Here is a 12,574-nt window from a genome sequence, read left to right as displayed (position 1 = left end):
TACAAAGCAAGACTTGTGGCTAAAGTCTATTCTTAGAAAAAGGGAATAGATTATGAGAAGACTTTTGTTTTTACTTCGAGAATGACTACAATCCGATCAGTGATTCCATTGGCTGCACATAAAGGATGGAAAGTGCATCAATTGAACATCAAAACTGCATTCTTAAATGGGGATTTACAGGAGGAAGTATATGTAAATCAGTCCATTGGTTTTGTAGTTCCTGGTGAGGAACATAAAGTATGCAGGTTACACAAAGCATTGTATGGGTTAAAGCAAGCTCCAAGAGCTTGGTATGATAAAATACATGCTCATCTAACCATCCAAGGTTATGTGAATAGTCCAGCTGAAAGCACATTGTATGTAAAGAAAACCGGTGCCGATATTCTCATAGTCATCTTGTATGTAGATAACATGCTCATAACAAGGACTAGCAAAGCATAAATTTCAGATTTCAAGGCTGATTTGAAAGCTGAATTTGATATGTCATTTTTGAGGCCTTTACTATCTCGGCATACAGTTTATGCATAGAGATGATGGCATTGTTATGTAGCAAACTAAGTACATAAAAAGTTTGCTAAAAAGGTTTCACATGGAAGAATGTAAGCCAATTTCTACTCTAGTAGAACCAGGTGTACGGCTTACTATGCATGATATTGGAGAGCCTTTTGAGGGCGGCATTTATAGCCAGGTAGTTTACTTGTGTAACACGAGGCTTGACATATCTTTTGGGGTGTCTTTGTTGAGCAAATTCATGCACAGCCTAGGCACAAAGCATTGGCAAGTAATTAAACGCATTTTCCGTTATCTTCAAGGTACTTTGGATTTTGGTTTGTTCTATCCCCGGCGGGGGGCAGGGGGGGGGAGGCAGCTCGCAGCTTTATGCATACAGTGATTCAAATTGGGCTGGTAGTTATGATACCAGGCAATCCACCAGTGGGAATTGTTTTTTTCTTGGTAGTTCATGCGTATCTTGGTTGAGCAGAAAGCAACCCAATGTTGCCACATCTACTTGTGAGGCTGAGTACAGGACAGTCTTCATAGCTACAGTAGATGGTGTATGGTTAAAGAGATTATTGGTTAATCTTCGTGAGTGTCAATAGACACCCACCACCATTCTCACTGACAGCCAGAGTGCTATGGCCGTGGTACGAAATTCCGTATTTCATGCACGTACCAAGCACATTGAGATTCATTATCACACACATTGAGATTCATTATCACTATGTCAGAGAGAGGCTACATGCAAGGGAGATCAGTTTATCTCACTGTCCTACACAAGATAATGTTGCAGATCTATTTACAAAGGCTTTACCTCGAGAGAAGTTTGAAGCTTTCCTCAAAGCTTTGGGCTTACTCTCATACAAAGAGTGATCTGCTACCTTGTACAGGTTCACACTTCCACTACAGGGGGGATTTGTAGGCATATGCTCACTTATAGTAGTGCTACGTGTGAACAGGACTTAACCAAGTTCACTTTCACTTTTTTCCATGTGGTTTTCCCCCTTGGATATCAAGTTTGAAAGGACACTCTATCCATATAACTTTTGTACTTCTATATTATATGGATGTGACTCACATGCAAGGGTTGACTTGCATTTGTGATCACCACACATTTTGTCTAGCTCTCTGTCTCTCTCTTTTGTGTGAGCTTCTTCATCCTGCAGCTAACCCTAATCTGCAAGAAGCCTTGTTGTGTGTGAGTGTGAGGGGGAGCAGCTCGCAGCTTTATGCATACAGTGATTCAAATTGGGCTGGTGGTTATGATACCACGCAATCCACCAGTGGGAATTGTTTTTTTCTTGGCAGTTCATGCATATCTTGGTTGAGCAGAAAGCAACCCAGTGTTGCCACATCTGAGTACAAGACAGTCTTCATAGCTACAGTAGATTGTGTATGGTTGAAGAGATTATTGGTTAATCTTCGTGAGTGTCAATAGACACCCACCACCATTCTCACTGATTAGCCAGAGTGCTATGGCCGTGGTACGAAATTCCGTATTTCATGCACGTACCAAGCACATTGAGATTCATTATCACTATGTCAGAGAGAGGCTACATGCAAGGCAGATCAGAGTATCTCACTGCCCTACACAGGATAATGTTGCAGATCTATTCACAAAGGCTTTACCTCGAGAGAAGTTTGAAGCTTTCCTCAAAGCTTTGGGCTTACTCTCATACAGAGAGTGATCTGCTACCTTGTACAGGTTCACACTTCCACTACAGGGGGGATTTGTAGGCATATGCTCACTTATAGTAGTGCTACGTGTGAACAGGACTTAACCAAGGTCACTTTCACTTTTTTCCATGTGGTTTTTCCCCTTGGATATCAAGTTTGAAAGGACACACTATCCATATAACTTTTGTACTTCTATATTATATGGATGTGACTCACATGCAAGGGTTGACTTGCATTTGTGATCACCACACATTTTGTCTAGCTCTCTGTCTCTCTCTTTTGTGTGAGCTTCTTCACCCTGCAGAGCTAACCCTAATCTTCAAGAAGCCTTGTTGTGTGTGAGTGAGTCTCCCAACATTGTCTATGAGTGCAAGTTAATATATCTTGAAACCTAATTAGGTTGTGATCATCACTTTGTTTCACATACTCTCATCATGATCATGCTTAGGCATCATCCACCGTAGGTGTAAGTGAATCATATGTCATTAGTGTTATGTCATTAGTGTGTGCTTAGTGTGTCATTAGATTAATTAGCTTCTTGTAGGAGGTACCATAAATCTTAACAATGGTGAGGGCATGTGACGTCGGAGAATCTCATGGATCTTTCTGTGTGTGGTGGAGATCGTCGGTGCTCTAGGCCGGACGTAGGATGGAGTAGGCCTGTCCACTTAGTAGTCCTCTAGGACACCAATGTGTGTGTGTGTGTGTGTGTGTGTGTGTGAGAGAGAGAGAGAGAGAGAGAGAGAGAGAGAGAGAGAACAGTTTTGTATGACGAATTAGTGATTGCTATGTGGTTTTTCTTCTCAAACTATTGATATTGTGTGCAGATGCCTGCCGATGTAATCAAGCGCAAGAAGATGTGTGGAGTGTGGTTCCCTTACACATTGTTGGATCGCCTGAAAGCTCGTCTTTCAGAGCTAAAGAAATCTGAACAGTTTGAAAGCCTGGAGAACTTGCTTGATAGCACTTTGCAAAGGCATTTTAATCAGGTAATTTTTACCTTTTCTGCATGCCCATGCACACGCAGGCAAACATACATGTGACAGAAATCAATTATTGTGCTTTATTGTACTAACCGTATGTACCTTGCAGGTTGAGACAGATTCTAGTGACGTGAAGTCATTAGTACGAGATTAGGCTACTAGCTCTTAAAGCACGTGTTCTTATAAGGTGAACGGGAGTGCGTAACCATTGAGACGTTCCAAGTTGTCATGGTTGCCCCTGTCAAATGGGGCAGTTCATTTATTACAAGTGAATTCTTTTTGTAGTAAGGTTTTCTTGTGACTAACTAATGGGGTTCTATGATGGGAAATATGTTTTGGACTCAAGTATCAGAGTTTTCCTCCTGTGTGGGCATGCTGTCTTTAGAAGAGTATATTTCTGTCACAGTTGTTTGAGAGAGGCCTGAGCTTGTGACTTCACAGCTTGGACATCATGCCATCAGCTGCTGAGCTATGGAGCTAGAGAGAATGTCGCAGCATGAAACCTCCTTTACCAATGTTCGAGTCTTGGTTTGTCATCGAGGCAGTTGAGGTTTTTGGTTTTATTATCGCCTTTCACAGATCTTGTAACATATTGTAAAGTTCTACTACTGTATCATATCAAGGAACTAATGTTAAAGGTTTCTGCATGGTCGAGCCACATCTTCTAGCCTTCTCTACTCATATGTATCAACAACTTCGAATTTCAGTTTCTTGTAAGCTTGACGTCTTAATGTCAACATTTACATGCTTGACTCCTAGCTAAGCTTTATCTTATTATTCATAAGATTGATTACAAAAAAACAATCCTCCATGTACCATGCAGGGACATGTAGCATAGTGGTTGGTTAATTGGTTATAAGCTTGGAGGGCTTGGTAGTTTTGTTTGCTTTGAAAGGTTACCCTAGGGTCTGGTACAGTGCTCGAAAAAAAACACATTTTTCACCAATCAAAATAAGGACGAGTCATAAATCTATCCGGTTTTTTGCAAAATCTCTACAATATGCCAGTTTTATAACCGAAAAATCATTCCTTAAAATAAGTGCTACTTACAATCTCAATTGGTTTTTTTCTTAATTCTGCACAGTACAAATACACTTGAATGTCGTTTTTTCAAGCCTTGGTCTATCTTTATCCCAGAGTCTAGCCGCTAGATTCATTAAACGGGCCTTGCTAAGCTGCACTACTAATTGGAGATTGAGAGGGTGATGATATGAATGCCATCATTCCAATTAAATTGGAAGGAGTAACCAACCACCAACTGCGATCCTTGATGAGGGAGCAAGAATGAGCATTGTGACCAAAGACGTGGAAAAGTTGGGGAAGTACTACGAGAGTGATAACATGAATTCCACCATCCCAATCAAATTGGAAGGTGTGGCCACCAACAAGTGCGATCCTTGGTGAGGGACCAAGAGTGAGCATTGTCACCAAAGACATGTGGTAAAGACGGGGAACCAAGCCCCTTTTAAAAGAGTAAAAATAGTCCTCAAGCTAACATAAAAAAATTTAAAAACCCCCCATGGGAATCCTAAAGGACGTGGATGTAACATCGTGTGGCTTGACTTATGAGCATACATTTGTTGTTGTCAACTTTAGAAGGCCCACCAACTATGAAGTGATTCTTGGATGACCATTCATCATGTGCCAATCGTTTGATGATTCATGATTGGGGTTATGACATCATCTACCTCTATGAATGGAAAATACAACGTGATTCTTGGATGACCATTCATGTGCCTATTGTCAATGATTTCACAATTGAGGTTATGACATCATCTACCTCCATCAAGAGGGAATTTACATCTTTATCAAATATTTGATTGCAAACACTTGAAAAAATAGCTTCTTTTATTTTGATGCATAACTTGTATTTTCGTCCCCTTAGATGAAAACTCTTCAAACCGGTATCTTCTCTTTCTTGATAGTGTTTCACGTTGAGTACACAAGTTTCATGTCAAAGAGTATGAAGCTTAGCATTTTGTTGACCTGTTTACTTATTAGACACATCAAGTAAGCAAGTTGGGAAATAGTTACTTGTAAATTTGTTAAAACCAAGGGTAATGCTAGATGGAATGAAGAGGTTTTCTCAAGATTCTAGGGACAACTTTCTTGAAGCAATTACTAGTTGTGAGAAGGGATAAAATATCCAATATACATTCCATTGTTAAGAAAATTAATGCCAAATATTGCTCTCCCTTTGTTGGCTGCTACAATTTGTGGCTTCCCTAAATATGTAACTTCTCCATACATGGCTAAGCTCCACACAACAGTGCATGGTCCTTGATGCATATGACCAATGTTAATTGAAATTTATCAAGTAGCATGCAAGCTAATGCAAACACTTTTATTTTGGTACAAACATCGGCAAAGGAAAATGTCACAGGACCATGACAAAAGATCAAGACCTACCAAAAATTGAGTAACGCCAATGAGTTTTGCATTTTTGTTCTTGTTGCAAATCATAATAGCAATGGTATAGATAGGGACCTCCCCCTTCCCCCCAACATCTTGCTTTGATTGTTTTTTTCCGCTTGAAAAAGCATTTCAAACCAAATAAGGGAAATATCTCAGTTGATCAAGTGCCATGTGTTGTTAAAAAGGTCCCATATGAGTAGTTAGGGAAAAAGATGCAATATTCACGCTCATAAATTGGTCACACTTTCTCTCCACAACCCTCCAAGATCCTTTGATTTTGGTCTAAGTGGCCATGAGGGTGTGGATGTTATCAGTCCAAATCTTGCAGATGCAATGTCTTATAAAGTGCCCTTAATGGTCTCGTTGCATCTTACCTTCTAAATGTGCCACGTCGCAATGCTAGCAATAATTTTGCATGTATATTCTCCAATTTCTTTGCATATGAGACATATTTTGATTCCAACATGTCTTGAAGTGAGCACCAACAAGCAACTCCCTAATCGGTCATAATGACTAGATCTCACCCATTCCCCTCATACTCGTGTTGTGGGCCAAACTATGTTAGCCAATTGATAGCACACCAAAAGAATCATATGCATTATTTCTCATCCTTAGAGATGTGCTACCACAATCTCTATGCTTGCTTGGACTATGAAAAGTAATGGTAGATTGTCTCTAAAGCTTCTACCCATCTCGGGCATGTTGGGCTAACACCAATGATCAATCTCCCATTGGTTGGTGTCGGGGCCACCAAGTAGAGAAAGACAAACGAAGGAAGATATCTGTGTCCTCCTATAAGAATGCCACAACCTCCTTGAAAAAAGCTCTATGAATGTGAGGTGTGATACCATAAGCTTCTCAATGACATCTATATGTATGACACCACATACAGAGTGTACTATCTACTTGAGCTACCACTACAGTTGGTAGCATCCCTCCACACTCACTCACCAAGGTCTCAATGCAAGTATGTGAAAGGGCATCCGTGATACTACTACCAAAAGCTCAATGTTTCCTCGGATGTTGAGTATGTGTCCCTCTCTAATCCTTTGTGAGACTTTTAAACCACTTTTAATATAGCACTATGGGAAAGAGAGTCTCCGAACTGAACCACTCAATGTGCATAGGTGTGCTGCAGAGGTCTACCATATGCATCTGATATCGTCATGCCACATAATAGGTTGTTTGTTAGCCTCTTGAGTTGATTGTTGTGGTATGTGAACCAAGAATCTCCTCGTGCAATCCCAAGTCAAAAGAAGGAATTCAACCAAAGGGGAGAATGGTGGTCAATGCTCTGCTTTTGTGAAGTTAAAACATGGTTTAAATATCCGGTCACCTCCCCTAACCAGAGTACACCTCATACGCTATTGTGTAAGAAAGTCCTTCCATGGCTCAAGGCCAAGGAGAAATCCTCTAACAATCATCTTGCGAAGCAATGGCTTATACTACACCTCTATGTCTATGATGTTTTGGGTAGGATACTTGTTTCTTGAGCAACTCTAGGTGTTTAGTGTGCCATCTACTCCCCCCTCGAGCCCCTGCTGGTGTTTATGGTGCCAACTCTACATTGCACCTCTTAGTCTATGATTTCAATCCTCGGGTAGGATAATGGTTTCCCAAACAGCTCTAGCTTGGGTGTTTAGTGTGTCATCTAATCCTAACCAAAGAAAAAATTATTCTATGGGCCTCCATATATATAGGCATGAGACCCCTTTGATGGAGTCTTGAGAAAACTCATATGTGCCATCACACCTTCCAAGAAGTCACATTCCACTCTCCGTCACATGCTTTTCAAAGTCCAATAGGATGATGGCTTCCCAAAAGGAGAAGATGCTATCAAATATGTTTCTTCCTTGAGGAACCCAATGAATAACCTTTTGAAGAACTAGATGTAATCTCATACTTAAAGCCTACACTAAGATTTAATATGAAGATCCAAGTAAAGTGATGGCCTCTACTACTTGATGTTATTCTTATCCCTATCTTTTGGGATAAGGTGGATAAGACCCTCTATGAGAAAGAGGGGCATCATAACCGTACATCACATCACCTGTAAAGCAGTAGTGATCCCATCCTCTATGTGGTCCCAAAACTATATAAAGAAGGGCAAGGAGAGACCATCACCCCCTTGGCATTTCCTTTTGATGAAAGAGCCTGCAATGCATGTCTCAACTCATCCTTTGAGAAGGGGGCATCTAATGAGAAATACATATCATCTGATAGGTCTGGGCATGCACTCCCAAACATTGGATTGGATAGTGTGCAAGATGTACATGGCATGGGGGATCATGTAGGTGCAAAGTGGGACATGTTGCCTTCTAATGAGACTTTACAGAATGTACATTATAATATATTTAATCATGATGCTTTGCAAGGCGTTCATGTATTGGGTTAGAATGATGAGGCCAGAGTCATCTTCACAAAAGGATGATTCATCTGGCCAGAATGACTTTGTTGAGTTCTTCCTATTGGAGTTAGATAGTATGCACGATGTACATGGCATGGGGGATCATATAGATGTGCACCAAGACATGTTGCCTTCTCATAAGGCTTTGCAAGATGTATAACATGATGTATCTGATCACAATGCCTTGTAAGGCGCTCATGTATTACACACGTATGCAACATTGCAAGGTGCTTATATATTGCACACATATGCAGAGACTATGTAGAGTGATTCCCCCCCTTCAACGTTATGAGAGGCACTGCGAGGAGGTTCATTCGGGCTATCCCACAAGTCTTGGGCCAGGAAGAGTTATTCGACTTGGAACTAGTGGATGATATTGCAATGTTCTTGGAGGCCTTACATGCATGTCTTTATACCTTTCACACAACCTTAAATGTGTTTTTTAAAGAAGCAAGAGACACAATTAATCAGCACAAGTCAATGGGATTTTTGATAAGTGCATGCAAATTAGGGTTTAGATGTGGGGTTCACTTGAACTCAAAGAGGATGCACTCACTGCCAGATACCTTGGCTATACCAAGTTGGAATTAACCCTCAATACAATAGTTTGCACTTGTTCTCACGAGCATCAAAAGAGAACTTCACCATTGGAGTAGTGAGAAGTTTGATTTAACATCTAGATCCTTGGTGGTTAACCAAGTGCTACTTGCCACTGCTTGGTTTATCACTTCTTGTTGGGTACTTCATACGGGACGAGGGTCGTGGTGGTGACTGTTTTTGGATTTCGTGCTCATTGCAGCAAGGATGCTCCCTAGCTCCCTTGTTGTACACGTGTATCTTCACATGATTAGATAGGTTTTATGTGGATTGGATAGGGAGGCACCACTGCCTATCATGCCTAGCACAACCGTCATATCATTGCCCGGGTGTTTTGTGCTTTAGGGAGCTAGGGACTAAGATGGCATCCCCTTGTGTTTGTATCCCTAATTCTTCCTATTTGGATGTAGAGATTTCAATTAAGGTTAGAGAGATTTGGAGGTAGCCGATCTCGACCCTCATCAAAGAGCTATATTGGCCTTGGAGAGGACTAGCTAGTATTATCATAGTGTTGCTTTGGCTAAGAAACATGAATCTTCGAACAAGGAGAGAGCTATCATGCGTAGAATTGTTGCGCTTCAAAAGGAACGCAAGCACCATCCATGTTTTCCTTTGATCTTAGACGTATTGTGTACACTTAAGAGCAGAGTTGCAGATGGCCATGGATAAACGGGTTGAGTTCTCGTTTCATGTTAACTAGGCCTTTTGGGCACATAGGGCCATGGATAGGCAGGCTAAGTTCTCGTTTCATACTAACCATGCCTTTATGGCACAGAGTGGCGAATGCAAGAATTATTTTTCCTAGCACATGAGCCTACCACCCGTATGCAAGAATTACTTTTTTCCTAGCACATGAGCCTACCCATAGTAGGGAATGTGTGAGGGAGATTCGGATAAGGTGAAGAGCATTGCATCAAATTTCTATCGAGTATTCCTTCCCTTGCCTCGCCCTCCTCTATGTGCCCCTGCTTCGCCCTCTTCTCCCTGCCCCTGCTTCCCCCTTTGTGCTGCGCACGATTGCCCCCCTCTGATGCGTAGGGAGAAGAGGGCGAAGCAGGGGCACATAGAGGAGGGCGAGGCAAGGGAAGTCCTGCAACAACAGAGAGAGGGAAGTTGGACAGTACAGGGGGGGAGGATGCGGGCAGAGTAGTCGGAGCAGGGCGCAGAGGGGAGGGGCGAGGAAGGGCGCAGTGCTCAGCAGCAGCCGGGAAGCTCATGATCTTGAAAGAAAGTCATTAACGCTTAATTTTACGGAAAGCTTGATTTCATCATAATATCCTTGTTGCTTTCGCTTGGCTCTCCATCCCATGAAATATATGAGGAACAGACTACCCAAATTATTATTGTGTAATCTTACCTTTGAATACAAACAAATAATTTAATACATATGATGAAGATGACTAAAAAAGGTGGTATTTGTAATATATAACCAGATCCTAATTTTGTGAATATAAAGTCTTAGGAGGTGTTGGGGAGATAGTAATTTCAAAATAAGTCCGGTCTTTATATCTGATGGTAAAGATAAGAGCACACATTTATTGTTGTTTACTACTTGTATTTTGGCACTTATTCACGATTAAGCAAAAATGCTATCCAGATGATGAATTCGAATGCTGGTTGATATGATTTTAGAATTCTGGTTGAGAATTGATGAGTTGATTTGGATTCTGATTGAAAGATAATGATTCCTGAGTTCTAGTTGAAAGAAGATAAGATGAACAAAGCCACAATGAGGATGAATGGGACGAATCCCACTGATGAGATGATAGTAACTGGAATGATGATTGTGACTTCAGCAAATCACTATGAGATTAGTGGATTGTGTTGACAGAATTGTGCTGACAGATTGCTGCTGTTTGACCCTTGACCTAGTGCATCTAATTAAGGGATGACAAATTAAAAACCTGTATAACTGAAATTCCCGAGGAGGAATGTTCAGATGAAATTTTCAGTCTGATGGACCATTACTATGTTAAGAACATGAATGAATTATTCTCTGATGGACCATTACTATGTTAAGAACATGAATGAATTATTCTCTGATGGACCATTACTATGTTAAGAATATGAATGAATTATTCTCTGATAATGAGTTCTGTATGTTCTTCTGTTAGAAGGGATCTTTATCCCTTCTAATAGAAGAAGGGATAAATGATAATGAGTTCTGTATGTTCTTCTGTTAGAAGGGATCTTTATCCCATGATTATGTGGGGGGTTGACCAATCTAAAGAACCCCAGAATTAGTTGGATCTAAAGTCGGATTTGAATTATAAATAAAGGGACTTAACAAGAATTTTCGTATTGATAGGATCATGGATCGAGGTCGTCATGGTAGGAATGATAACCCCCAACTCGATGAGGAAGAGCTCGACTTCTTGGATGTTCGTAAAACTCTTCATCGCAGCCTGGACCTTTCGAGGGTGAAGGAAAAAACTTGGGCACGGCTATGGAGAAGTAGATTGAAGCAATGGAAGAGTACTTTGATGTCATCGGGTACAACGAGAAAAGTAAAATGGCTCTTGCAAGGCTAAGATTAACCACAGGTTGTTTACTAATTACTTGTATTTTGTCACATCACAATAATGTAGTCACCACATAACTAGTAATTGGAAACTGCATGAAACACATTTGTGCACCCACAATAATCCATTTAACAAGGATGTTCAACCCCATCACATAGTATTCTTATTTGTAGATGTCAAGATAAAATTCAATCGCTAAATCTAGCACTAGGTACTCCTAACCTATTACCAGTCCTTGCTTGCTAGCACCATTTATCACTACTAAAACTAGCATGCTTACTAGCATGAGCTGCTACAAACTAGCACTAAGCACTAAGCACACTAAATAGCACTCCTCACTATAATAGGATGAGCTGCTACAAACTAGCACTAAGCACACTAAATAGCACTCCTCACTATAATAGGATGAAGGTTTGTCAATTGGTGAAAAAAGGTTCAAGGAACTCCTTTTTATTTATAAAACATGCACACAAATTTTGGTGAAGTTTGTGCTAACTATCCAAAAATTATGGACTTGCTAAATACTTGCTTGTTATAGCTAAACAATGAGGAGTTTGAAGATATTTTCTTTCACAAAATTATATTCCACTTTGTGTGATGCTTCTATCCAAAAATTCGAATTTAGAATGGTTGGTGAGATATTATGTCTATAAGTAGCCCATGCCAAGTAGGCCACTCATGCAAAGTTTCATGAAAAGATTAATAAACAAAGAGATATTATGTCTATAAGTAGCCCATGCCAAGTAGGCCACTCATGCAAAGTTTCATGAAAAGATTAATAAACAAAGTGATAATATTGTTAGAAATAGGGTTGCAGAAATGCGCACGCGCACACACACATAGTGGAGAAGCTCAAGGGAGCACACAATAAGATGATAGATAGATAATGAATGTGTGTTGTACAAAGATGATAAGTATACCCCAAGATGGGTGTATCCTAGCACAGGAGAAAAAACCTCCTAAAGAGAGAAAAAGTACCCCGGCTAGTCCTAGTGTGTTCACACACATCACTACCAAATATGGTTACAAAGCCTTTATGAACAAATATGCCAGGTTGTCCTATGTTGGCACATAAGCCAAGCTAATTTTTCCCTATAGCCCTGACATAATGATACTGCACCTCAATGTGCTTTATGCGAGCATGAAAAGCTCGATTTCTTGCAATTGCCATAGCGCTCCAATTGTTAGTGAAGATGGTAGTGGGGCTGAGAACTTGCCAATACCCATAGCTATGGTGGAGAGGGGAAGTTTTGGGCGGGGATTTAGGCATAGAGGAAGAGGAGACCACGATCGCGGCGGCGACGACAGGAGGGGGGCATGCAGGGAAATCAACACTAAGGCGCCTAAGCCAAACACACTCAACTATAAATGTAAATGTTGCCCTGTACTCAGCTTCACAGCTAGAAGTGGCCATAGTGGGTTGCTTCTTACTGAGCCATGATATACATGAATCACCAAGATGAAAGCAAAAACCA

General features: G+C 40.7%; 1 protein-coding gene across 1 annotated transcript in view; it reads left to right on the top strand.

Annotated features, from left to right (window-relative positions):
- The window catches only part of SAR1 (SUPPRESSOR OF AUXIN RESISTANCE1), a 140,351-nt gene extending 136,535 nt beyond the window's left edge, over positions 1-3,816 (top strand). Inside the window, exons 26-27 of the mRNA XM_086814697.1 lie at positions 3,003-3,164; positions 3,268-3,816. Coding sequence (XP_086670823.1) covers positions 3,003-3,164; positions 3,268-3,312 — 207 coding nt within the window. The 3' untranslated portion in view covers positions 3,313-3,816. The remainder of the gene's footprint in view (positions 1-3,002; positions 3,165-3,267) is intronic.
- The last annotated feature ends 8,758 nt before the right edge of the window (positions 3,817-12,574 follow it).

Source organism: Cibotium barometz, chromosome 20 (assembly GCF_041138505.1).
Source record: "Cibotium barometz isolate CiBa-2024 chromosome 20, ASM4113850v1, whole genome shotgun sequence".
NCBI classification, from domain to species: domain Eukaryota; kingdom Viridiplantae; phylum Streptophyta; class Polypodiopsida; order Cyatheales; family Cibotiaceae; genus Cibotium; species Cibotium barometz.
The sequence above is the reverse complement of the archived record's forward strand: the minus strand, read 5'-3'. Positions and strand labels throughout refer to the sequence as shown.